This window comes from Nesoenas mayeri (assembly GCF_963082525.1).
Source record: "Nesoenas mayeri genome assembly, chromosome: 11".
In the NCBI taxonomy this organism is placed as follows: Eukaryota; Metazoa; Chordata; class Aves; order Columbiformes; family Columbidae; genus Nesoenas; species Nesoenas mayeri.
In genome coordinates this window covers 10,648,418-10,676,239 of record NC_137563.1, presented here as the reverse complement: position 1 = coordinate 10,676,239, position 27,822 = coordinate 10,648,418, and the positions used below count along the sequence as shown (strand labels likewise).

Below are 27,822 nucleotides of genomic sequence, written 5' to 3'. Positions count from 1 at the left end.
TGCCACCTGGGAGTCCCAGCTGGCTGCTCTGCCCAGCCCCAGGACTAGGCAGCCAACAACTATAATAATAATGGGGTTGTTTCTTGCTGCGCCAAGGGATTTTCTTTTGCAGGTGGATTCTAACAGCAGGTGGGTTTTAACAGCCCTTGACTCCTTTATGCTCTGAGGCTCCTAGAAGGGGTCAGGCCCCCTGTGTGCACCTTGGGGAAGTGCAGCCTCGTTGTGCCAGTATCTCCGATGGCCTCAGCTGGCAAGAGAAGCGAAGGGTGGCAGGGATGGAGGAAGATGCTTGCCCAGGCTGGCAAGAGAAATAGTTGGGAGGCTGGAATAGTTGCCAGGGCTGTGTTGACCGTGGGTCACCTAACAGAGTCCAGAGGAGGTTAAGCACAGTGATATCCAGCTTACATTCTGTGTCCGTATTGCTGGCTCTTTGCTGAGCTGTTGGGTGAGCTCCAGAGATCTTTTTGTGGTATTTGGGAACACCTGCAGCTGGGATGTCTTTGGTGACCCAGAGGGTTGGAGCAAGGCTTTGGGTGCGAGCTGCCCTTTGCCTCCAGATCTGGGCCTCAATCTCTGAGCGCATTTTTCTCTGTAAACCGGGAGTGCGGTGGGCGAGTCTGGACACGTGAGCGTGTAGGTGCAGTGGGGGTCACTAGACTCCAGCGTGCCTGGCTGCTTCCCCAGGACTGTGTAATCCCCATCCTGCAAGTGGACAAACCCACCAGGGCTGGCAGTCTGGCTGAGCTGTCCCTTATCTCGGGACAGTGCCCTCTTGCCACATCTGTCTCCTGTTCATGCTGACCCCGGTTTATTTTGTAGTCAGCTTTAACCTTGAAAGCTCTGAAATCTTTCCCGGCCCTTTTGTCTTTGTTTCGGATTGCATTGCTTGGCATTCTACTACCAATGTATTTTCACAGAGATGGCTTTGCTGTTCATCCATCAGCAGGGAGCGTAATTAACTGTGGAGCCTGAGAATACACCTCTGATCAATGGATTGTGTCGTGGAGGTAATCTGTGTGGAATCTGCAGAGAATTCGTGAGCAGTTGAATGCTCCGTATCTAATTGCCAGCCCCTGCCAGATCCTCTGTGTGCTTAATGAAGCGCGGAGACGAGGGGAGCGCTTGCTGTGGGCAGTTCCACACTCCAGAGACAGCTCCCGCGTTGGGTCTGGTTCACTATTGATAAGTAATATTGATCAAGCTACAAAGGTGAATATGCTGTCCTTGGCATCATAACTTGTTCTGCATAATTGTATCTCGTAACTCTTCATTGTTTAATCTGCTTTGCAAATGGAGGCGAGGGAAGAGGTTAAATGGGAAATGTTCCTTCTGGAGCACCAGCCGGCCTGAGCAGATTTCTGCCTGGAGTTCTCGCCCAAATCTCACTTCTGCAGCACCACACCACCCGCTGGCTGCAAAAACAAATATGCGAGGTTGAGTTTTTCACCAGATTGAGCTGATAGTGCTGAAAAACATGCCTGTTAAATCTCTGGGGTTTTTTATAATTGGGGAGAAGTATCTCGGAGACAGATGGGAAACTGCAGTGACCTGTGCAGGCTGCAAACTCCTCCATGAGTGACTGGCGTGGTATTGATCCTTTTTTGTTTCAGCACTTCACCATCAGAGGCACATTTTTGGATGCCTAGACTGGCTTGAAGAGTCTTTTCCTTGCCGTTCAGAAGCAGCTGATAGTATAATAGTTGGAGTGAACTCATCAGGCAGAAATCCTTCGCTAGTTTTAAAAAGTAAAACCAAACTAAACCAAACAAAAAATCCCAGGCGGAAAAAATGAACCACAAACACAAAAGAACAATAGCCTGGAATACAGCTCTTTTGTGTTGCATGAGTTGCTTATTTAGAAATTTGAGGGACCAAACCTCCTATATCTGCAGGCAGGAGCAACTAAACTATTTCTTCTTCCCTCCCTGCTGATGTATTGGGTTGTTTGTGCTGGTGTAGATGGCAGTGCAGCCTTCTGGTCCTGCTGCACTGCCAAGGCTCCTGGGAAATGTCTGTGCCGCGGGACCGAGTGCCTCCTCAGTGGCTGTACCTGCAGCTTTGGTGTCCTGGTGACAGCACCATGCGGTGATGACTGAGTCTGGGTGCTTGTGACGGGTTTTGGGGCTGGATATAATGCAAACACTTTCGTGTGCGCTGGGTTGCCAGCCCTCAGGCCTGGGAACATCTCATGTTCATGCCTCTGCCAGACAGGGCTGGATTTAGCTGGCTGTGCATAGCAAAAGAATCCGTTTCCCTGTGGCTCTTCTGCCCAGTTGTCCTTTTCCTCCCCCACCCTCCCCTCATCCTTGTTCTCAATATGATGACTGGGAATTGTTCCATCTCCCTTATTAAAGGCCTTTTCCCAGTACAGGCGGCAATTAGCGCGACCCCCTTCTGCTGTATTTGCGTGGCCTAAAACCACCAGAAGTGTCGTTTCCCTTGACGATTTGACTTCCCCATCACATGGGGAAGGCTGGATTGTGTGCTGGTGCCTGAACACATGCCGGCCTTGCTGAGGCAGGACACGCTGGTGCTGGAAGCGCTGCAGATGTTTCGGCTGTGCAGACTTCATGGTACAAATTTCCAGACGTTCCCTGGGGAAGCTGTGGGGTTTTTTTTGCTGGAAGAGAGCAGACGGAGAGCGGGATAGCGGTCACACAGCCCTGAAACACAGCCTGCTGTGGAAATAGGGAGAGCTTGGGTTTTCCCCTTGGTTTTCTGCTGCTCCCCAGCGGACGGAGTACTGAATGCATCTGGAAGCTCTGTTTGTTTACTCCTCACCTGGGCAAGATGATGGGTGGACACCACAGCCCTCTCTGCCAAAAAGGGCATCAGGAGCTGGCTACAGGATGCTTTTCCCAGGCGCTCCATCTGTGCATGGTGCCTTTGCTTGGGGTGAGCTCTTGGCGAGGCCATGTCATGTTTCTTGTAGCTTTTTTTGTGGAAACAGTCTCTGGAGCCCCACTCTGAATTTGCATTTGAAGAGTTAATTCCCTGCGTGTCCTGATTGTGTTCCCAGGTCCTCGCCATACCCAAGGAAGCACTGCCATGCTTTGTGAAGCAGCTCTCGAAGAAGAGCAGCAGAAAAGCTTGGGGAATGTGATGTTGTGTGGTCTCAGCAGGTCGCTTTGCCTGTCACTTCACTTTTTCTCTCCGTGTCATGCACATGTTGGCTCTTCGTGTGTTTTCTTGGGGACAGGGACTGCCTCTTGTGACGTGTTTGCCCCACATTTGATACAGTGGGACTTGCATCCTCAGCATGGCACAAATAACTGTCAGAGGCTTTGCTTCTGCTAGCACAGTGTGTTTTTGTAAGGATTTAATCCATTCTGGTTTTATATGACACAAGGAGTGTGGCTCCCCCTACCTCCCATTGCATCTTCCCCATTGAATGGTTGCTGGGATCTCTCTTCTCCATAGCTAACCGAAATCTCATTTTCCTGCGGTTCATCCTGTTATCTTTAGCTGCACAGTGTTTGGGCTCTTTAAAATATTCTTCCTCCTTGGTTTTTAATCCCTTTGAATATGTTTAAGTGATGTGGTGCCCTCTAAGTGACCTAAAGAAAGTTAAGGATCTTTGCAATTTTAGAATATGATAGAGTTTTGACTGGACTGGGAGAAGTACAGGAGATTAAAACAAGACCATCCATTTTGGGATCCTGACCCCTACAACTCCTTCCTGTAGGCTGAAAAACCTACAGTGTTTATTTTTTCACATTTACAGGACTCCTCATCGTAGAGGAGTCAACACAGCGTGGCCCTGGGAGCCAGGACTCTTGGGTTCTCCTTTCCTCTCTTGTTTGTCAGGCTATGAATCAGTTCCTTAACACTTTAATTTCTGCTGCTGTAAATAGGGATAATTTAATAGGCTTGGAGTTGCCCTCTGAGAAGTGATAGGTCAGGCTGCAGAGTGATAATGAGCATTTGGCACTGGAGGTTTGTCCGCTCAGGTGCGCTTGCAGAGGAAGACACAGGTACGTACCTGATCGTGGGTGGGAGGTTTTTCTTTCTTGTGTCATCTGCACCCTGTTCCTGATCCGTGCAGGGGGAGTAGCTGTGACTGCACTGACACGTTGTTCTGGTCTATGGGTAAAACTTTTGCTGCAGAGCAGGCTGGCAAGAATCCGAATGTGCAGCAGCCTCCCCCCAGCACTGACAAAACGTCTGCGCAGCGATGTTTGTGCGGCACTATTGCAGTCGTGCTCTACGTGATCCAATAAATGCGGGAGCGGGGAGGACAGATGAGGGCAATGGGTGTCGAGGCAGCAGCGCCGAGGTCTGGGCTGAACCTGCCACTGAAGAGTCTTCCAGCAGATGAGCACGTCCCCGGTGAGCTGGGATTTAGTGCAGTGTTATTAGAGATGACACCGCGAGATTGCCGTTGGCAGAACATCATTTACGTTGACAGTTGTAGCAGCTTGCTGCAGCAGTGTCCCAGGAAATGTATTTTTCAGCCAAATATTTGTATGAAATATGATAACAGGGACAGAGCTCGGAGGCAGCTGAAACACCTTCACGTTTTTTGTTCTGTAGGTGCTTATGTTGCAGGTACCAAGGGAAAGCCTGGCTCTGGGTGCTGGGACCTGGGTGGTTCCTGCTCCAGAGGGCTGTAGGAAAATATAGCTATTGCATGGGCTGAGCTTTGGGGATGAAGGGGAAGGTGCTGATGAAGTGAGCAGCGCTCGCAGTTGGCCACCACCTCGCAGAAACAGACGTGCTGTTACCACAAGTGGATTTGCAGTCCCTGCATGTGCGAACGACGTGCTGGATGCTGGCTTGGCTCTCCGCCTGACGGCACGTGCTGGGCTCCCCTCGCATCTTTGAACGTGGGGACCGAGTGATACGGGGACAGGGCAGATCGGGTTCGGGTCAATGCTGCTCTGGTCTGACCTCCCTGACCGCAGGTGGGTGTTGGTCCCATTGGGTGTTGATGGTGAAGGGCAGTGTTCACCAGAGTGAGGTGATGGTCCCACCTAGTCAGGCTTGGTCTTCCTCCAGCAGGAATCTGCGGTGTTGTAGAAGGAGAATTATTTTAGCAGGGCCTGTTGCGATAGGGCAAGGGGTGATGGTTTTAAACTAAAAGGGGAGATTCAGGTTGGACATGGGGAAGAGATTGTTGCCCCTGAGGGTGGTGAGAGCCTGGCCCAGGTTGCCCAGAGAGGTGGTGGATGCCCCATCCCTGGAGACATCTCAGGCCAGGCTGGACGGGGCTCTGAGCAACCTGAGCTGGTGAAGATGTCCCTGCTCATGGCAGGGGTGACACTGGGGGAGCTGGGAAGGTCCCTTCCAACCAAAACTATTTTATGATTCTATCCACAGCTGGGTTTGTGGGCATGGGACACTGCTTAACTCTCTGCTGCTGCGTCTTCTGCGGAGCACAGAGCTCTTGTCCCTTTTCCCTCTTTTCTTGTAGCATCCTGTTTTTCTGTGCTCTCTCGCTTTCCCAGCAGTTAATCGGGGAACTGATCTCCACTTGACATCCCAAAAGCTCAGCCATGAGGACTCTGTTTATGTGTTTCGAAGCTCCGGTATCCTGTGTGGCAGGTATCTGCTGAAGCTGTTTGCATAATGTATCTGCTGGGTTGTGAAAAATGCTCTTGATCCCCTTCTGTGGCAGAGAATGCTAAGCGAACCATGGTGAGTGGGAATTCAGAGGATGGCAAGATCAAGGAGGAAATACACAGCATTTCTAGCTTAAAAAATAAATCTTAAAAGCTAGAAGTGACCTTCTGCCTAGCACTGAGCTGTAAACCTTCACTCCATCTCTCTTTTCCTGAGCCTAGTGATGCCAGTGATTTTAGGCACGCATGGAACAGGATGGAGACCACAGATTTTGGGTGAAACTTGTGAAGGGCTGGTGCAGACATGCGTCAGGCACCCACCCAAACACACAGCTCTCTCCCCGGCTGGAGTTCGTACAGGGCCAGCACACATCACGCCGCTCGCATCGCCGGGGGAAAGCTTCTCGTAGCTCAAGTGTCAGCAGCTTCTTCCTGGGAGCCGGAGGGGGAGTTTCAGTTCAGCTGTCTGTGAAGTTCGGTGGGACTGTGATGTGCCACGCTCCTGACAGCTCTAGCAGCCTGCGGTGACAGAGGGTTTGATAGAAAATTCAGAGCCCTCACCTCCCATTAAGCAGAACAGCTAAGCCCGGGGTTGGCACCGAAGTGAGTGGCAAGAGAGGTGTCAAGGATAATAGAGCAGAACAAGGGATGTACAGCTGGGAACAGGTGAGCCCTTGCCAGGTCCTGAGGGGAACCTGGTCTCTCCCACATGCACCGTTGGCTGTGTGCGATATTTGGAGCTGTCAGATATGGCCAGGCTCATGTGTTACAGGCGGCTTTGACTCCTGAAGACCAGGGATGGCAGGATTCAGGGATGTTTTGTGATACTCCAGTGTTCTCTATGTGCATCTTGTCTTAATCCAGATCTGCTGAGCTTTTGAGGCTTCCTGAAATCAGAGCTGCTGTTTAATAAGTCTCTGACTGAAGCGAGGTTTAAGCGGTGGTCTCTGTTCAGCTCTCCTCCAAGAGTATTTTGGTGGTGCTGTAACCCTGGGGTGCATTGGCATATCTGCAGTGCCCAGATCACACCCGGCCTCTCCCGGAGGTTGTTGAGCAGGCCGTGCCTGCATGGTGAGGCTGAAGGGAGCTAAGAAGAGAGATTATAATTAGGTCAGCAGCTTGCAGCGGCCCGTGGTACAGGCAGGTTGATGTGATTGGTTTCCTGATGGCACTTGTCAATTATTAATTGTCTGTGTCACAGCAGAGCCTCAGTAGCTCTCTGAGGTCAAGGGCTAGCGGTGCCCTGCGGTGCTTACAGCATCTTAACAGCTGGAGGGATGATGGTGAGAGTGTCCAGAGGCACAGCAAAGCTCATGGTCCTGTTGCTTTAGATGAGGGACAGACATATGGAGGAAACTTGTCTCTGTCTCAAAGACTCACAGGTATCTACAGGCTGAGGTGCTAAGGAACAAGAATGGGGCAAGTTGGCCCAGATCACAGGGGAGGCTGAGTCAGTGCTGAGCTGTGCTGCTCTGAGCCCTCGCTTGGATATCTCAGATGCCAGGATCGCTCAGGATACGGCTGGGAGTTTGCCTTCAGTGACTGAGAGATGTTCTTGCCCTGCTCTGTTTCCAGTGCAGCCAAGGGCCCATGCCATGTGGGTTGTGGACAAGAGTGAGAAGCAGGAAAAGTGAAGAAGGATGGATAAGGAAGTGGTCAGGGCTCTCTGCAGCACTCAGTGTCTATGGATATCACTAATGATCTTTTCCTGTGGAAAGCCCAGCTTTCCTTCCAGACTTTTCCTAGAAAAACAGATTTGCATTGTCCTGAGTTAATGCAGATGCATCCATCTGCCTTTCATTCTTCCTTCCAAGTTGGCAGTCGTCGTTTGCTGCCAGACTGTGTTACTGTGGGCTCCCGGCGTGGTGTGTGTTGAAGTTGAGCTTGTGGGAAGCATTCTGTGTACCTGGCATCAGGGAGACCATGCTACGAGGTGGCTTCCCGTAATGTTTCTCTCTTCAAAGCCATGCATGACAGTGACGTGAATGACCCTCGCTGGCAGATGAAATGGGGCAGAGCACAAGTCCTGGTCACAAAGCAAGCAGGTTGTGTCCTTCTGCACAGCCCAGCGCCTCAACCTGTTCCCTCTCCGCTGTCACTACATGTACGTGAATTGCAAATAGATCTGATGTCGCAAATAAATCTGAATTGCAAATAGATCTGATGAAATACGTGTCAGCCCCTGGGAAACAGCCTCTGAGCGCAAGGGGGAAGTTCCTGGAGTGAAATGGCTCCAGGCACAGAGACAAGATGAGAGACTGAGCAAGGGGGAATTTCGGGGCTTGTGACCTCTGAGCCAGAAGAATCTTCTGTTGACCGTATCTCAGTCTCATTTCTGTGCCAAGAGGTAACAGAGGATCTTTACCTGCCTCACAGCTTTTACTCTTGGAGATTTCTCCTGCATCATCCTGGCTGGGGTTGCAGAGAGCTGGGGTAATGATGGTTAAAATGTGGGGATGTTCCCACTGAATCCCAGAGGCTGGCAAGCTCAGGTCCCCAGGGCCATTTGGTGTTCACTGATTTGGAGGGGGCGTCTCATCTAATCTGGAAGTTTATACCCTGCTGTCCAGAGGGCTTTCCTTCAAGGAGTTTGCATTAAGATTTGTGAAAATGTGCCAAGAATCATTAAAGGCTTGCTTATCAATAATTATCTCAAATGGTGACATTATCAATGATGCTCCAACACAGTCCTGTTGGGTCTGTGTCCTCTGTACCCTTGGCGTGAGCTTCCTACCCTGTTCCTCTGAAAATAAGGCCTACCCCGAAAATAAGCTGTAGCATGATTTTTTCAGGATTTTTGAGGATACTCAAAATATAAGCCCTACTCCAAAAAGAAGCCATAGTTACAGTTCATAAAAAAAGTCAATTTAAATAGTGTCCAGGCAGATATACATGTAAAAAGGTAAGGATCTTTTGGAGCAAAAATCAATATCAACCTGGTCTTATTTTTGGGGAAATAGGGTATTGCCTCTGCCACGTTCCAGCTCGTGGAATGCACTTCTTCTGCCTCCCAGAAACTCTTTGCAGTGTATCTGCCATCTTCTGAGGATTCAGACGCGTGGCCTGAGGTCTCCAACCTCTGTCAGAAAAGCAGGAGAACCCCAGCTCTCCCGAGAAGCAGCAGCTCTCCGTGCAGCCGAGCACCTCCTGTTTATTTTGCCTGGCTCCCACTCGGAGCGGTACAAACGGAGGCGCTTCCAAGCGCTTGCTGGGGAAGCAAGCCGGAATTCGTCGTGCAGTCTGGCTGGCTCCTGTCCCTCCTGGCGTAATGAAGAGCAGTTCCAAATGCATGTACGCAAACAGAGAGCCAATGTTCACAGCTTTGCAGGAGGTGGAGTGGTGGGCAAAGCACTCTCCGGCTGCTTTGCAGCAGAAATAAGTGTACTCTGGATGTGTAAAACTCCATTCCCTAAAGGAACAAAGGTTTTTGGGGGTGGGGGAAGAGCCCTCTGAAAATCCGAGGCGATTTCTGGAGCCCTGCCACTGCTCAGCCTTGCTCTGGGCTTCTGGTTACATGTAGTTCAGGGTGTCAGCTTCTGGCTGAGCTGGTACATTAAAGGATTTAATTTCTGAGCTGAAATCTGTCAGCTGTATGAAGAAGTGGAGGGGAGTGAAAGAGGGCTGCCTGATGGCCCCTCTGTCTGGACTGGGGTCCCTGTGCTCCCCAGGCATCCAGACACGAGGCACAGAGCTGGGGAAAATGTTTAACAAGCTCTTAAAGCCAATTCAGAAACAGTTCGTAGAGTGTTATGCTCGGCATGTAACACATTCCATGGAGTGACCCCATAAGCTGTGGCAGGTGCTGGTCTGAGGAGTGTGGCCAGGTAGTAAATGAACACTCCCAGAAGTGTATTTCATCTATTGAATTCTCCATATTGTCCATATTCTCCAAATATATGGACATCATGGGAGCAGGCTGCAAGTGTAGGTTGCACCACGTGTTTTGGGATCTGTTTGCTGACTTTGTTGGGAGCTTTGTGATAGTAGTTTGAGATACTAGTGCTGTAGGTGTAGGTCTCTTAATAGCGCTAAGCAAATTATTGAACTTCTGTGTTTTAATCATTTATGCATGTTTTTGTATGCTGCTTTAAAGATGACAAATGATGTGTAGCTGCTCTGCTGCAGCACTAATGTAGTGACTAGGAAGAGAGACTCTGTCCCCATTCCAAAACATGAAGATAAATTATTCCCCGTTCAGCTTTGCAATTAAATGTTTGCATGGATAAGTAAATAACTGCTTACAAAATGTTTGGAGGATATGAGGTAAAAAGATAATACAAAACTGATTTACTGAGCTCGTTTATATTATTGGGCACAAAAAGCCAAACCAAACATGCCAGTATGATCTCACTTGTGCAATAAAAGCGGGTTCCTTTTCAGCCTCCCTTCCAAGATGACTCTTGTGCTGACCCAGGCAGCTGCAGCTGCCTGAAAAGGGAAAAAAGGAGCATTTCTAATGACAAAGGCCATGGGCAGTGGTGCTACCCAGTTGCACTGGGACAATTTTAGCAGTCCTGGTGCCCGAGCATGGTCAGTGTTGGAGTTCCTGTTGAGGAAAAAAAGCTCCTGCAAGGCTTGTGGAACCAAAGCCTGGTTCTCTGCAGAGGAGGAGTTCTCAATACTGACAACCATCAAAGCGGTACCAGATGTTTGGTGAAATCTTGTAACTGAAAGTCACCCCTCCCCAGCCTCAGTGATGGAGGGAAACAGAACTTGGATCCAAACTGCCACAGGGACTGGTATAGCAAAGGTGGAAGAAAAACCCAAAAAAGAAAATGGTAATTTTTGGAAAGGATGAGTAGTTATGAGAGCTGTTTTGGGAAGAAGAGGAGGTGGTGTTTGACTTGGGATGCTTTGGGGAGGCCTGAATCGTTGGGTGTTGGGAGGGTAGCACTCAACATCTCCGTCCACTTCTGAAAAATCACCAGTGCTGGGCCTTTCCTGGCTGCTTGGCTGGTCCTGTTTGCAAAGCTGAGCATTGCAGCTGCGTTCAGGTGAGAACAGTTACAAAAGAAGAATTACTTGTTGCTAACTGTGCTCAGGTTTGTGATCTGACCTTGTTTATTTTGTCCCAAAGCAGATGGGCCAAAGCATTAGGACACAGGCACATGTCCTGCCTAGTTACCTCCTGGCCTGGGTCTAGCCCAGAAGTAACAATAAATTGTAAATCAATTTCCAGAAAAGTGTAAAGGGAGGAGGAAGGCAGGTGTGGAGGATGTGTTTTCTCCTCTGTGGTTACTGTCCGCTTTCTCCCTGACCAGCCCCAGGAGGTCTGTGAGTTGTCTGAGAAAAGGGAGATTGCTGGGGAGCGAGAGCAGGACATGCTCTGCAACCACAGCGCCTGCTTTTTTTGAAGGTGTGCGTTTTTGCAATGGGTAATTTCCTCCTTTATTGTCTGCAGAATAACAGCAGTGACAGCATTGACTTTCTCTAATGAACAGCTGCTCGGTGCTAGAATCTGTTCCCCGAGGAGGCTCGCGGGGATGAATAAGGTTTCATGCTCCTCCTCTAGAGAGGGTGAGAAAGTTCGCAGAACAGAAGATCATTGCTTGATGGTTGGATATCTCCAAATCTTGAACTGCTGACAGCCGAGAGCTGAATGTGTCAGCATGCAAGTCATGTTTAACCTTCCAGCACTTTCGCTGAAGCTGGATGTTTATGGAGTCAGGAGAGAGGTGTTAGTCCCCATCCAAGAAGTCATCTTCTTGTCACTGCAAACGACCATCACAAATTGGCTGAACAAAAAACGTTTTCCTCCTGTTGCGCCGCCTGAGTTCTTTGCTGATACTCCGCGCTAACAAGAGCAGGGAGGCAGGAGAAGGATGGCTGATGAATTATGGATGCGTTAGATGCAGACCCAAGCTATAAACTCTTGGAGTTTGAAATCGCTCGTGCATGTTATTACTCAAGCTATAACTTCAAATAAACATTTTGAGCTTTGTCCCAAAGCAGCTCCCCATGGTGCCTCCCTTCACATCCCTGCTTGCAGTTTCTTTTCACTTTGAAATGGTACAGACTGGATTTTTAGAGGTTAGGCAGCCCGTGTGCTGAGATGTGTCTGGTGTGCTCGCTTGCTGTCCCGAGGTTCCCTGTGCTCCGCTCTCCACCTCTTTTTGGTTTTATACTACACTCGATCATCAGAAATTTGTTGTGTTTCCTCTGTGCCTGCCCACTGCCTGACCCTGATGCTGAGAAATGCCCCTGAGAGCAACAGTACAGGAAAGTGGAGCCCCTGAATTTGCCCAGACTTTCCTTTTTCCTATGGAAAAACACATAAACTGAGAAGTCTGCTGTAGTGAGTTGTTCATAAACAATAAAACCTGGGGGAATATTTTGAAATATTTCTGCAGGTTATCGGTAAGTCTTGTCTCTTGCTCTGTGTCTCCCTGTGCAAACATAAATGTGTGTGCAGGCTGACAAACTGTGCAGGAGAACCTTCATCTCTAAATCCTTCCATGCCCAGAGGATTTCTCTCAGTCCAAGTGCACTACTCGGAGTCATCCCAGAGCTGTGTTTGGCACCTTAGAGGTGTTTTTTTCAGTAAAAGAGACTAGAATTGATCCATCTGATTGAGAAGGGCAAAAAGTCCACAAAGACCGTCAGTGATAGCAAGGTTTGATACGAATCCACGGGTTGTGCCTCGGGCTGTGCAAAGCTTTTTTGTAGAGCAGCTTTGCTACTCGGAGAGACAAAATCAAGCTGGGAGAGGGGGGAAAAAACTCTCAAAGCTCAGGTTTTAAATGGCAGTGCTGTGGAAGGTTTTAGTGCCACAGAAGGGACAGCACAGGTGCATTCCCGAGCACCCAGCGTGCAGGACGGGCAGCGGGGAGCACGCGGGGCTGCCCGAGGTGAGCGTTTTGTCGCTCTTTGCCCAGCCAGGAGAAATGCAGGGTCCCAAGGAAAGGTGAATATGTAGGCTGTGGTTTACGGTATTGCTTCCTTGTGGCTCTGTTAAACCAGATCGCAGAGCTGGGCTGATGGCTCTTGGGGCCATTTCAGAGTGAGGGCATAAAACTCCTCTCCTAGTGCCTGGCAGCTGTCTAGGGACCAAGTGACATCATCTCAGATGTGGGGAAGTGCCTTCACGTGGAGTTTCTTTCACCTGTAAAGTGCCTTTGCCAGCCGGCACCGGGGGCTGCGCAGCTGAATTCAACAGATGGGTGTTTAAGTCAGGCTCCAGGAGCTTTTCCCTTCCCCTGCCCTAAGCCTGGTAGAGAAAGCTGCTCGCAAATCTGGCAGGGAATATATTGCCATCTGTCTGGTGTTATTTTTTTTACTCTAAATGTATGTTTTTCCCTTAGCACTGCAGAAAAGGACAGCTTTACACACACAGCCACGTTTCAGCCACGTCCTGCCCAGCAGGTATGCTGGCAGCTGCTGGTGTCAGGTACAGAAGCGCACTCCTGTGGTGAACTGGAAGTCTGTCCCCATACATTCCTGCTCCCAGGACCTTGGGTTTTCCAAGCACTGTGGCTGTCTCTGCAAAGGCTGCTATAAAAGCTTTTTCTTTTGCTTCTGGTGCTTTCTTGTGTGTTTCCTTCCAAATCCTGGCTGCAAAGCTCCTTCTCCATGTTCTTCCTCTGATGTTGCCTCATCTCTTGCTGCCGCATTGGGTGAGAGAAAGGGTCGGGGCCTCACGTTAGCAACGTGCTGAGCAGCCTTTCCTGTCGAGCTGGGTCTCGCTGGAGTCCCTGCACTCGGTTGTTTTGCAGGACTAATGATTGCCTGTGGATTTATTTCAGTGCTTTGCTGAACCGGAGCTGGAGTTAAAAGAAGTCTGCTGTTCCAAAGAGCCGTACGTTTCTCTGATCCTTCAGCTTACGTGCCTGCTGTGGAAGCTCTCGTGCCTGTTTTTACATTACACGCGTTTTCTGTCTCAGTAGTCATCAAGCTAAGCCTTGGTGCTGCAGTTAAGAGCGTCCAAGACTTTGATCTGTGTCTCAACAAGGCCTCTGAATCTGTAGTCTGATGTTGTTTCTTCTTGTCCCTGTTCTGTTCCTCACCTTGCCCTGCTGTGGCTGGGGTTGGAGTTCTGGGGGGTCCAGCCCTTGCCCTGGGCAGGGATCACAGATGCTCCTCGGTCTCTGCTTCCATCTGCTGGACATGCACCGGCTCCAGCTCTCTCCTCTTTTCGTTTGATGCCTCCGGGATTTTGCCTGCTCCTTTTAAGCTGTGCTCATGTCATGCTACAGATGGAAATCCCTTTCACGTCTGTGTGGACTGCAGGAAGATTTTGGTGTTGAACCAGCTCTCTTTGGCAAGAGTTCTGTGCTGGAGTAAATGGCAATGAGCCTGGGGATGGGCTGATCATGGTGCGTTTGGTGCAGCAGCATGCGGCCTCCTGCCATGCTGGAGCCAAAGCTTCTCTGGTTTATATTCACAAAAAAGTCAAGTAGGAATGAGTGTTGCTTGGATGTCACAGGAACTGCCGGTGTGGATCAGGCCAGAGGTCCAGCCAGTGCAGTGCCATCTCCAAAAGTGACTACAGCAGATGCCAGAGGAAAGCACAGAAAAAAAAAACAAACCAAACCAAAACCAGCAAACTGGACAGGGAGGCAATGTGGTGCTTTCCTTGGACACCTCCCTCAGCATCTGACGGAGATGTGGGAGCATCTCAGGCTGGGGACTGAAGTGAGACCTTTGTATTTTACAGTCCTGGTAAATGTCTCCTTCATGAGCTTGTCTGAACCTCTTGGTTTTTGAACTTTGCAGCATTTTAAGACGGTTTGTATTGTGCAAAAAGGTCTTTGCTTTTATTTGTTTGAGACCTGCTGCTGACAACTTTCTCTGCCGGATCATGGGAGCCCCTGGGGCAGGCCTAAGAATTACTTGTACTACGTGACTCCTCTACAGTTATCTTTCCCTTCATGAGGACAACAACAGAAGTGTCCCCCGGAGTTAAACATCTCTGGGAGAGCTGGAAGAACAGCATTGCTACTGTTGAGGGTCACGAACAGTCTGGTCGGCTCATGAGCGCTCGGGTTGTTTTCATCTGACAACAGAAATTTGGCTGCTGCAAAGGCATTTCCTTAACCTTCCCTTAACCTCTGCTCAGCAGTGGGCAGACGCAGGCAGAAGGTTCATTTCAAGCAAAAAAATCCCCATCCCATTCTCAAGACATTGTGCAATGCAGCCTATAGATCTGCCTGCAGACGCTGCTTGGTTTACGTGTTGGCTGTTTGTGCACGTAGGAGCTGAATAGCGCACTCTCCTCCAGATGTGTCATGACTGATTTAGTCTCTGTGCCTTGACACAGACGCTTCCCCTCTCTTTGTTGCAGTTTACAGGACAGCGCCTGGATGTCAGAATGTCCCTAGCCAGGTTACCAGCTTCTTTCTGAGCTGTTATAACACCTTGTGTTGCTCTTGCTCTGAGGATAGCCGTGTTGTTTCATCTGGTTAACAAACATCCATTTAGGAACAGTTGATAAGTTGCTAGGTTGAAACTCTACTTATTTTCCATGTGAAAATCTTAATAATTTTTACTAGGGCCAGCATGATTATAGGAAATCTGCAGTTGTAGTAATGTAGAAATAAGACACACTTGCCTCTTCCAGTTAGGCATGAGCTGTTACTACACATGAGACTACCGAGGTGCCTGGGCTCTACATTCTGTGTTTTTCTAAGGACTTGGCAATTCGGAAGGACAGACTCTTCTTTTTATTTCTGGCACTAGGTTCCCAGCCAGCAGGAGGAGATGTCACCATCGTCGCCGCTCCGGAGAACACCACGGTGGTGGCCGGGGAGAGCGTGGTGATGGAGTGCATGGCGGCCGCTGATCCCACCCCCTTCGTCTCCTGGATACGGCAGGGTGAGCGTGAGGGACAGTATTAAGCTTTTGTTGTCAAGAGGAACCTGTGAACAGTTTATTTTAAAAAAATCTATTAAAAGGAGGAAGAATCTGTGGGACAGGAAGTATGCTCGTCACATCAGTACCTAATGACGCAGGTGGTGTCACAGTGTAGGGTGTCCTTGCTGAACTGGAATTACTAATTAAATCTAGAAAGTTACAAAGCATGCAGCTCACTTCATAGCTGTTTGACCTGTGAAATACATGAAGTTCTAGTGCCTGGATGCCTTTTGATCTAAATTAGTCATCCTCATTGTTTGAGCTTGAGCAGTGAAGGTCATGAGATGGGGTCGGGTCTGTGCCACTCCTCCAGAGACTCAAAGGTTAGTGGGGGTTCTGTGGAATCTGCCACTGCATTGGAGAAAAAACTTGTATTATCTTGCAGGATTAGAAAACCTGATAAGATCTGTTAATCATTGGAGTGGCTGGGAGTGTTGCTGGGAGGTTTTTATTCAAAAATCTTTCTGTGGTCAGATTGATAATGGAAGGATCGAAAAGATGCTTTGGTCTCGTCAGGGCTATACAAGTGAGCCAGACTGGCATACATTACCCAGGGCCGATAGCCTATGTCACGAGTAGGGTGCTAGTGGCACTTCAGAGTGTCACAACCATCAGATGCATTTCAGAAGCTCCAACTGAAGGCGTTTTCAGCTCAGGAGTCAAATCTCCCCCAGAAAAGGCTCTTGGCCATTTTCATAAATCCACATTATGATTTAAGACTCCTCTCCCCTGTAACCATTTATTGTGGTTGGTCTTCAGCCCAGACGTGTCCACAGGCAGTGGTTTTAGTGTATACAAATATTTCCTCTTCACCACAAAAAAGGAGCAAAAAATCTCAGAGGACACCACTTTGGAAATCAAATCAGCAAGGATTAGATGTTCTGGCAGAAATGTATCTGGTTTATCCCGTGCACTTTACAATCATGAATACTCAGCTTTCTAGTGCTAGATCACTTATTCATTGCTTTACTGAGAGCTACTGATGCCCTTAGTAGATGTTATTAGAGTTAATTACCATTATGAAAGTTTTGTGGATGGGGGCAAACGGAGGGAAAAGGAAAGAAAGGTTGGTGAAACAGTTCCTTGCATGCTTTATTTTAAAGGGTTTGCTTGCTCCCCCTCTGCTTCCTGGTGTGGACTCTTCAGATTAGAAAAGATGGATTAACTGCACTAGCAATTCTGTGTTGTACCAGTGTGTTTCTTCCCAAGACTTTGTTAAGGAGCAGCCTGGGTTGCTGGACAATTAGTCATGTGGGTAACACCAAGGACTGTACCTCCAGGGACCTCCTACCAGCCTTGGTGGTGTCAGCAAATTGCCACCATCTGGAGTCAGATTTTCAAACCTCTCCAGTGCAGACAGGGGGTGCACAGATTTTCTCCTCCTCTGAACATGCGGCCATCTGAAGATGCCCCCAAAATGGATAGAGGGGGCAGAGGGTCTGATCTCAGCTGCATTCCCTGCTGATGGTGCTAAGTAGGTACAGCTGCTCACAGTGGAGGTGGAGATCCTGCTTCTGTCTCCAGATAAAGCCTAAGCTGAAGAGGTTTTGCTGAGAAACACCTGTGATCGTGCAGCTGGAGAGGGCCAAGGTCTGGTGTTGCACAGGCACTGCACAAATTGGCTACCTCTCCCAAACGGCTAACTTGTGCCAGAGGTGGCCATGGGTTCCTTTCCAAAATGTGTGTTAGCATAGTTTTCCCTTCAACCTGTGTATTCCTTGGAGGTCTCATTGCAGGCAGACAGACTCTTCTGATCCAAAGCAAAACTTTTTTGGTTATTACAGGTTAAACTAGGCCTTGGTTCAGTTTTGGCTCGGGCTGGTTGATGCTAAGGCAACCACTGAGGAGTGTCCCAGGAGGAATCCTCCTGTGGGCTGGAGTCTGGGATTTGGGGGTCTCTCTGCTCCCCAGCTGACGTGTTGTTTCCAAGCCCCTCTAAAGGGCAGCCTGCGGCTCCCTCCCACATTTGTGCCCGTTTCTTCCTGCAGATGGAAAGCCTGTTTCCACAGACGTAATTGTGCTGGGTCGGACAAATCTCCTCATTCCTTCCAGCCAGCCCCATCACTCCGGGGTGTACGTCTGCCGCGCCAACAAACCCCAGACCAGGCAGTTCGTTACGGCCGCAGCTGAGCTCCGCGTCCTCGGTGAGTAGAGAGCGGGATAAATGCTGCAGGTAGAAACGCTGGCCAGGTAGCTGTGGGTTCCCTGGACCAGCGTCCAGGAGATGCCCAAGAAGTTGCATCTGTGGGCTGTGCTGGGTAAGATGGGAGCCAGGAGGCCCTGGATTGGGATAGCTCTTGGTGGGAGTGTTACCTCTTCAATTTGGGGTTCAGTTCCTTGTATTTACTGAACCATTTTGTGCCTTATTCTTGTTCTCCAGGGTTCCCCCATGGAAATCTGTATTAGCAATTAGCTTTCAGTATCGTGGAAGCCAGCAGGGAGAACAGCGTAGGATCAGGGAACGCAGCACATGATTGATACAGAATTTATTTTTCCTTTTGGACAGAGTCTAAATTAAGCCTCTAGAGTCTGCCTGGCAAATCCTATCTTGTAAGCAAAGCTGCTACTGAATAAAACATAGCACTGAGTGGGGAGGAGAAGGGATTTGCTCTGCTATCTCTTCCTCCTCCTTCCTGCATTAATTTGTCCTCTCTCCTCCCAGCAACCCCCACAATCTCCCAGGCTCCTGAAACCATCTCTCGCACTCGAGCCAGCACGGCTCGGTTTGTCTGCAAGGCGGAGGGTGAACCAGCCCCGACCATTCACTGGCTGAAGAACGGCGAGACCATCCTCTCCAATGGGCGAGTGAAGGTACAGAGCAGCGGGAGCCTCGTCATCAATCAGATTGGGTTGGAAGATGCTGGCTACTATCAGTGCGTGGCTGAGAACAGCCTGGGCATGGCTTGTGCCACCGCCAAGCTCTCGGTCATCGTACGAGAGGGTTTGCCCAGCGCTCCCAAGAAGGTGTCAGCTGTGTCCCTCTCCAGCACCACGGTCCTCGTGTCCTGGGAGCGGCCAGAGTACAACAGCGAGCAGATCATCGGCTTCTCCTTGCACTACCAGCGGGCTGTGGGTAGGTGTCACCTGCCTGTGCAGCACAGCTGCGTTGCAGGTACAAGACACAAGGCACAGGTTGACTTTCTCTCCTGGCTAGTGACAAGCACGAGGCAATTTTAGTTAGTTTAGCTCTTTTCATTGCAGGAAAAGGAATTTTCTCTTGTCTCAGCATCAGCCTGTGACAGTGCCTGTGGATTAGCTATCATACATTAACTTGCTGCCCAACAGTAGCGTGTCCGCATAGTTGAGCTGTCTGGATTCTAGTGAGACCATGCGCTTCTGGGAATTAATTTATATTCTTTACTTTTTCCTCCAGTGGATTGATTTTATATGCAAAGGGTGTGATTATTAATGGAGATATTAAATAGTTACGTTGTCTACATGGGTAATCACTAAATTATTCACATGCATAATCTGAAGTGAGGCACTCGGGTCTCTTGGGATCCTTCTTCCCAAACAGCCAGCAAGCCAGTACTCCTGCTGAACTGTTGCCAGAGCTCCTCTGAAAATGAAGCTAGTAACCTCAGCTGCCTTAGCATGGTTTAAGGAGCTTGTGTCAAAATGGACATGTTAACATTGAGGCATTGTGTGTTTCTGAACAAAGCATTCACATAAGAGATGGGTTTAGTGCAGTTGCTGGGGAAATTGGAGAAAACAGTGATTTTTTTAAGTGGATTTACAGTATGTATCTTGTGAGTTAAGTGTCTTGGCAGTTCACTGACCTGCTGATCAGTATTTCCTTGGCTCTAGGAACAGATAACGTGGAATATCAGTTTGCTGTCAATAATGATACCACTGAGCTGCAAGTCAAGGACCTAGAACCCAACACCAACTATGTCTTCTACGTGGTCGCGTATTCTCAGCTCGGAGCCAGCCGGACATCCTCTTCCATTGTTGTTCAGACCCTGGAGGACGGTGCGTTGAATTAGATGGGTACTGTTACCTAAAAAATGTTCTTGGTCTGTTTCATGGTAAGTGTTGAATATGCTATGGAGATTCATATCACCTCCTAGAAACCTGCTTGCTGCTTCTACAGCTTCTTGTCAGAAGCCCTTTAAAAATCAAATAAACAAACAAAAAACCAACTAAAACCAAAGCACCATGGACTGATGGTCAGCTTGGGGGATGAAGAGCATGAAAATTACCTTGCTGACACCGGGGCCCATGAGAATCCTGCAGGAACTGCAGTCAGCTCCCCTGAGCTTTTTCACCTAGCTAATGTGATTTTGCTCTAGTCTTGACTCTGGGCCAGACTTGATTTTAACTCTGAAGAAAGACATCTCTTGCAATTTATAGGGGTGGGAACAGCCTGGAGGTTGGATCCCTTAAGAGCCAGTAGTTTATGTTGATTTTATTATTTATCACATAGCATTTTGTGAGCAGTAAAGGCAGAGGGCCAGAAGAACAGCTGCCCAGCAGGGACATGTAGATCTTTCAACAGACTACAGGACAGATGCAGGAAGGTTTTGGCCGACCTGTGCAAGTCCCTGCTGTGCTGCAGGGTATATGATGTGCTTTTAATACTCCCAACATTGCGAACTGTATGGTCCCACATGTGTGTCTCTGAAGCTGAGTTGAAAGCCTGAAAGCTGCCTGCAGCACAGAGCTGGGATTCTCCAGGGAATGGGGATTCCCAGACTGGAATCTGGATCTGGGAGCTCTTTCCTTTAGTGTCTTTAGAAGTTGGAGCATGGAGGGTGTTGGTCTCTTATCCCAAGTAACGAGCACCAGGACGAGAGGAATCAGCCTCAAGTTGCGCCAGAGGAGGTTGAGGTTGGATCTTGGGAACAATTTCTTCCCCAAAGGGCTGTCGGGCATTGGAAGAGGCTGCCCAGGGCAGTGGTGGAGTCACCATCCCTGGAGGGGTTGAACAGACGTGGAGATGAGGTTCTCAGGGACATGGGATAGTCCTAGAGTTAGGTTGTGGTTGGACTCAATGATCTTGAGGGTTTCTTCCAACCAGAATGATTCTATGATTCTATTCTATGACCGTCCTGGTCTTTGCTGACTTCTCCTTGTTACTTTTGCCCAGTTCCTAGTGCTGCCCCTCAGCTGTCCCTGTCAAGCATGACTCCTGGTGACATCCGTGTGACGTGGCTGCCGCCTCCTCCAGAGCTGAGTAATGGCAAGATAACCAAGTACAAGATTGACTATTGCACCCTCAAGGAAGGTGAGGGAAACACCATCTGGGGGGTTGTGTCTTCTGGTCCAGCAGTGTTAACAACATGTCATGTCGAGGCTGAAAACAGGGGAGCCCCTTTTTTACCCAGGGGAGGAGAACAGCCCAGTCTTAGCCTGGCTCTGCTCTTGATGGTCACATCGCGGCTGTGCGAGCAACCCTTTGGTGCCATCTGCACTGTGTGTTTTGGGGGAAGAGCTTTATGCTGATTGGGAAAGAAGGGTAAATGCATTCAATTCCTTTACAAATCGAGTCTAATCAAAGTGATCCTTGGGGAAAAAAAAAATCAAGTATCCTGGTCAGGCTGTGTTGCTCTATTGCTGAGTTTTATCCGGTCTTATTTATACTGTCAGACACTCTAAAAAGCCCTCAGCATGGATGGTAAAGTTTCTCTATCCTGGATGTTCCAGTTCCACATGCGCTTGCTTTGCAAATCCTTCTGAGTATTTGCTCTTAAAACCGTCAAAGCTCTGCAGCTTTTCACTTCCCAGGGTCATGATTCTTACTAAGAGAAGTATGGGGCATGTGATGAAGTGCTGCACATGTTCCCATGTGTTTGATCTGGATTAGCAGTCTGCGCTGTGACTCCTGGCTCTTGTTTTTTTGCCCTGAAGTCTGCACATGGCTCTGTGGCGTTGTAAAACCTTGGAAACATTTGCAGTCTGGGATCACACTCAGCAATACCTTATTACACTGTTCCCAGCTGAGTTTACACCAGGTGAAGCTGAAAAGCAAGACCTCTACATTCACCAAACAGGCAATATTAATCTTCAGCAAGACCGATATGTTGTTACAGTGAAAATCCCAGGCCATTTTCAGTTTAAATTTCCTGTTATCTCCCTTATGAACTTGGGTGGGCTGAAGAGGGAGTGATAAAACCTCCGTCTGACATGGGCCGAGGTGTGAATTTTGCAGAAAGCAGGGCTGCTGGACAGTTCTGGCTCAAATTAAAGTGGGGATTTAAATACAGCAATGAAAGCACTGGAATTTACCATCAGCTGTGCGTGTGTTCTGCCATCACATCGGCAGCATCAGGGTTTCTGACAGCTCCTCTCCAGGCAGGCTCAGTGGTGCTTAAGGCACCCTGTACTTATGAATGTGTGTTGTCAGTTGGGATATCAGCTCTGCCCAGTCTTTAGTTCTAGTTTTAACTGGTGGCATGAGATTGCACTGGGCAAAGCCAAGCCAGCCCAGGGCGTGCAGACCACGTGGTGGTAGCTCGGCTTTGTGGCTACTCAGTTCTATTTCCATTTTATGGAAAAGAAACGTGTTTTCAAAGATTTCGCCTTGGTTTCAGCAGATCAGGTCACCTCCATTGAAGTGGGCGGAAATGAGACACAAATCACTCTCTACTCGCTCCATCCCAACAAAGTCTACAAAGTTCGCATCGCAGCCAGCACCAGTGTGGGTTACGGGGCCCCTTCGGAGTGGACCCAGCATCGGACTCCGGACAGAGACAACCAGACGCACGGTAGGAGCTGGGTGATGCCTGGGATTTGAGGAGGGGGTGCAGGACACTGGGGAACTTGAGGCGTGATCAGATGTTTGCTTTCATTAGGAAATTATAACTGTTGGTTTTGATTAGACCCAAGTGCCCACCTTTAGTTTTCTGTTGAGCAGCTTGCCTGGGGAGTGGGTTCTTCCTGCCTCCCTGTGCAGCTGTGAAAATTCGCAAGAAAGAAAGAAAGAAAAGCAAGCAAACATGCAGTCCCCATTTTGGTTGGAAGAGACCCTCAAGGTCATCAAGTCCAACCATTAACCCACCCCTGGAACTACTCCATGTCCCTGAGAACCTCATCTCTGTGGCTGTTCAACCCCTCCAGGGATGGTGACTCCACCACTGCCCTGGGCAGCCTGTTCCAATACCCGACAGCCCTTTGGGGAAGAAATTGTTCCTAATATCCAGTCCAAACCTCCCCTGGCACAACTTGAGATGGCTGTATCTCAGGATACATTGAGAAATTCCCATAGTGGTTTTGGGCCTTTTTTTTTCAAGTATCACCTAGCTGGTAAATCAACAGCAGAGAGTAACTGTACCACTGTCTGACAGTGGAGACATCCCACTCACAGAACAGCCTTTCCTGACCCCCCTTCCTCACTGCCCAGCTCAGGGAGGATTCAGTTGAACAGAGAAATGGAGACAAGCAGCTGAACATTTTTCTCCTTTTCTTCTTCTAGTTCCCTTTGCCCCAACAGAATTAAAAGTCCGAGCAAAGATGGAGTCTCTCCTGATAACATGGCAGCCCCCAGCCAACCATGCCCAGATATCTGGCTACAAACTCTACTACCGAGAGGTGGGCCCGGAGGAGTCCAGCGACGAAAGCCCTTTGGATGGTGCTGAAGATGAGGGCTGGGATGTAGGACCCATAAAGCTGAAGAAGAAAGTGAAGCAGTATGAGCTGACTCGACTAGGTTAGCTGGTTACATCCTCTGAACTGTTGGTGTGGAAACACAGGGTCTGTCTCTGGCACCTCGTAGTGGTCCCAGGGTGTTTCCAAGAGGCTGAGTTATCTAGTTGGCTGCAGATATTTAGGACCAGGACCACGTGAGCATTTTTAAGAGCACCCAAAATAGTTTCTGGAACAGGGCTCTCGTTCTAAGGAGAGTTTAAAACACAGAAATTTCTGACACCAGTGTAGCAGGGATTGTATTTTTAACCAGGGGCCATTAATATACTTAGTATACGCTGATAAGTGGATCTGAATCTATTAGTGTTTTTTATGGTGTCACTATAAAGAGTGCTTAGATGAAAATCTCCAGTCAGGACAATGATCTCTCTTTCCCTGTGTATTTCTAAGAAGCTCCATATTTGAACACTATTGAGATATGTCTGTCAAAATGAAGAGATAAGTTAATTCACAATATGCCAATTTTGGGTCAGTATTCTCCTCCTCCTCTCCCTAAGGGAAAAGGGACAGAGCAGTGAATGTCTGTGGCTGGAGAACGCATCTGCACCACAGCCAGGCCTACCTGCCTGGCTAACTGTGCTTGGCGTTTCCCATAAGGAGCTCTGGATCTAACATCCAGTTGTACTAATTAGTTGATTTGCCCATTGATACAAGATGGAGAGAGAGGAGAGAGTCGTGGCAGATGCATCCTTGAAACAGGATTCTTCTTCTTAGAGTTCTTCCATCCCCCACTTCATGCTTCACCCCCGTTACTGCCCAGTGAGCTGAGACCGCGGGGCGAGTGTTTCCCGTGCTGGTTCATCTTACACATCTGGCGTATATATTACACATGGTGTAAAGGTCGGGCTGCAGCACCTGGAAAGACGGTTGGTGTCATCGCTAAGTAGGTTTCCAGCTATGTTGCAGCCATCCTGCCACTGAGAGGGTGTTAACAGTTACGAGTTTCTCTGAAGAATTTCGGTCTGTAATTATTGCGCGGAGGAAACCACATGTGAACATCTTCATGTGCTGCTCTAACCGCTGGCAAGTCAGTTAGCGGAGGGACTTGGGAGTGGGCTGAATTGGTTCCAAATGCTCTGGCACAATGCTGCTGAGAAGGCTGCTTGTTCTTCTGTAATTACTTCCTTAAATTTGGGCATCCATCAAGCCCTAATGGTTTCCTTATGATTTGGCAGTGGTGTGTCAGCTATCATTGCGTCAGGAAGAGAGTTTCTGGTTTCTTCCAGCCGTGGTTGTTCTCTCTCGTCCCCCTTACGCTGTTGAATGACATGCTTCTGCACGCGTACAGTCAGGAATCTGTCTGTGTGGAGAAGGGCAGGGGGTCTGGACATGAAATGAGGAGTGATTGGAATTTAGAAGGGTTTAGGTTTATGGCAGGGAGCTCCCCTGTGCAGGTACTTACATCTGCTTTGAGGGCTTTGTAGGCAGAGTGGGTAGCAGTCCTGGGACAGGCTGGAAGCCCAAACTGATGGGGAATCAGCCAGGGGGATTTCTCAGCTCATGGATATCTGCCTACGAAGCACAGCAGTGGAAACCTCTCCTAAGATCCCGTTGTAAAAACAAACAAAATACCCAACACTGTCTCTTGGGGGTATCTCTTGACGTCAGGGTAAGTAGTTGTGTGTGGTGAATGGTGCTGCCTGGGGGAAGAGTGAGATTTGCCTGGGCTGGCCCATGGGAGATGGGCTGTGAAGAGGTTGCACAGCTGAAACTACAAATTGGGTCAAGAGCTTGAAGAAAGAAGAAAATGAGTAGAATGTTCTTTGTTTATGTAGAATAGAATATTTCAGCTGGAAGGGACCTGCAACAATCATCTAGTCCAACAGCCTGACCACTCCAGTGCAGACCAAAAGTTAAAGCCAATTATTAAGGGCATTGTCCAAATGCCTCTTAAACACTGGCAGGCATGGGGCGTTGGCCACCACCATAGGAAGCCTGTTCCAGTGTTGGAAGTGGTGTCAGGAGAACCCAGCATTGGGCCCTGGGACTAAAAGGCTTGCAAGTTTCCTCATCCTTTGTCTCACCCCCAACATCTGCTTCTTGATTTGCCTTCGGTGATGTCCCAGTTTTCTCTGTGTGAGCTGTCTGAAATAAAATAATAGTTTTCTCCCATGCCGTGCCGACCTCTGGAGCAAACCGCGTCTCGTTAGGGTGATATCGCTAATGACAAGCCTTGTATCTCCTCTGAGAGTTACGTGCTGAAATCCTATGAGAGCAGTGGGCAGCTGTTCAAAGGGACACAAGAAGTACAGCGATTTCATGAGCCCACAAAATCAAAAGGAAGCTGTCCTGCATCACCAGGAGGGCTTTTTCCTGAGAAATTCTCATTGATTTCTGTCTGTGTTCTAGCAGTTTGTCTCTGTAATGGTGTGTGACTACCAGGGCAGTAGTTTACATGAAAAATAAGCAGTAAGGATCTGATCCTGTCTTTGACGTTCCCATGAAGCGCACACCTCGCGGCGCAACTCCCTGGAGATCAGGGTATTTTCCCTCTTACAGCAAAGTCTGGCGTATGGCACTGGGCCAACACGAACACCTTGAAAAACTGAATGAAACAACATATTTAGCATATTGGATACATTACACAGTCATCCAGATTAGTGATTTGAAATGATCTGGACTAGATTATTCTGCTTATACTTAATGTATGATGGAATGCAGTGAAATACATCTGTTTTCATGCTGCCTACTAGCTTCTTGACAGCTTGATAGAGCTTTATGTCTGCATGTTCTAAGAGCTTGAACATCTGGGCCTGTGTATAAAAATTGAAGCCAAGCCTCTGCCTGAGAAATCCAAAATAACCCTATTTTCAGAATGTGAATTGCTTGATCTTGTAGTAAAGCTCCTCTGGCTCCACCTGTAAGTGGCTGCTGTATTGATCCTACCCAGGGATGGGGATGGAGGACTTGTCCTTTCCTTCATTCTCCAACAGGAACTGCCCACAGCTGCTTCACATCTGTGAGCTCTTCCTCATGATTTGGGATCACATTGTTGCGATGAGCTCCTGTCCCAGCGAAGCCCAGCAAACGCTCAGGAGGAGATGGAGTGTGTGTGCTGGAGACAGATGGGCTGTTGGTTCTTTGTTCCACCAAGCCCACGGTCCCAGGCGTTTGGAAGTTGAGCGCCTTTTGGTCTCATCCCCCTTGTGCGGGTTTGAAATGTTTTCCTGTGGCTGAAGAGCATGGAAATGCAGATCAGTCTGCCTTGGAGGCAGACAAAAAAAACGTTTGCTTTTGGGATTATTTTGGGGAGAAAAACGCGACTGAACTGTTTTTATATTCTGAGCGTGAACATTTGTTGTGGAGCAGAGAAAGCCTTTGGTAATTGGTGCCATTAGCCTTTGGGAGCATAATCAGTGCAGTAATAATAAAATTGGCATCAATAAGAAAGGTTTTATTCTGCTTATGTTGTCAGGCAAAGCGAGCTGTGATCTATCAGGGCAGGGAATGAACAGGCACATCCTGAATTAACGAACTTCATCGATGCACTGCAGCCAAGGTAACCAAAGCCAGTCTGGGCTGCTGAAGGGAGAAGCTGGCGAATGTCTGATTCGAAAACTTTGTATCTCCCAAATTTTTTCCTCGATTAAACATCTCCACTAAAAAAAACCCTCACATGTTATTTAACACAGCAGGGCAGTATTTCAGCTGGTGGAAGGTTGGAGGAAAGGAATTTGGGAGCAGGGCAGCGCTGCTTGGAGAGAAAGCGCCCTGTTCTGCAGCTCAGTGTGGGTCCAAGTGTGGTGAGGACCCTCAGGTTTCTGGTGTGGGTTTTGTGTGAGCTTTTCTAATTGCAAATCAAGAAACTCTACTGTGGAGGCAAAATAGTCACTGCAACAAAAGCTGCCATGGACTTAACAGGATGTGTGAGGACTTGCTGGAAAGAGGATCCTCACAGCAATGAATAAATCAGAAGGGACTTTAGAAATGGGAGGAGAGGATGTCCTCTTCAAGAATAAGCTATGCAGTGCATCCACTTCCATGAGGAAGAGAGGAGTCACCATGCATAGGTTTATTGAGTCGTCTGCAGGGAAGAAGGATCAGGAGATGCCGAGATGATGGGATACAGGCCATGACGCTGGTTAACCCTTGGTGGCTGGGGCAAGACCGTTTGCTGCTGATAATTTCTGTAAAAAATGAGAGTAGAAGTAGAGAGTAGCTGTGATATCACCAGTAGTGAGACAGTATTTGAACGTGGAAAGCCTGTAAGTGGAAGGGGGACTCCCTGCTGAGTTTTAGCAAATATAACTCTGTTCAAGCTGCTTTCTTGGATGGTGAGAAAAGCTGCTCAGGTCAAAGAAAACATGTGTAACTGGGGGAGGGCTGGTAACAAAAATAACCCCGGACAAACCCTGATTGATTTTTCCAGCTCCTGGGAAACTCTATGAGGTGAAGCTGGTGGCATTCAATAAGCACGAAGATGGTTATGCAGCGGTTTGGAAGGGCAAAACAGAAAAGGCACCTGCAACAGCAGTAGGTGAGGAATGCCCTTCATTTGTTGTCTGTCTCTTCTGGTCGGCATTTGGCTTCAGAGGAAGGGTAAAGTTACAGAAGATGAACTTGAAGAGGGACAATATCAAAATGGGAAAGGTCCTGATATAAGGGAACTTCCTTTGACAGCCATTGCAAATTGCATTGGAGGAATTGTCTTGGGAAGGAGATAAAGGAGCAAAATATAGAATCATAGAGTCATTTTGGTTGGAAGAGACCCTCAGGATCATCAAGTCCAACTGTTAACCCAACCCTGGCACTACCCCATGTCCCTGAG

General features: G+C 48.6%; 1 protein-coding gene across 1 annotated transcript in view; it reads left to right on the top strand.

Annotated features, from left to right (window-relative positions):
- The window catches only part of IGDCC4 (immunoglobulin superfamily DCC subclass member 4), a gene marked incomplete at its 3' end in the record, with an annotated part of 83,871 nt that overhangs the window by 42,105 nt on the left and 13,944 nt on the right, over positions 1-27,822 (top strand). Inside the window, exons 5-12 of the mRNA XM_080351415.1 lie at positions 15,237-15,371; positions 17,399-17,554; positions 18,073-18,483; positions 19,218-19,382; positions 20,500-20,637; positions 21,944-22,117; positions 22,825-23,058; positions 27,424-27,531. Of these exons, the coding sequence (XP_080207541.1) occupies positions 15,237-15,371; positions 17,399-17,554; positions 18,073-18,483; positions 19,218-19,382; positions 20,500-20,637; positions 21,944-22,117; positions 22,825-23,058; positions 27,424-27,531 (1,521 nt within the window). The remainder of the gene's footprint in view (positions 1-15,236; positions 15,372-17,398; positions 17,555-18,072; positions 18,484-19,217; positions 19,383-20,499; positions 20,638-21,943; positions 22,118-22,824; positions 23,059-27,423; positions 27,532-27,822) is intronic.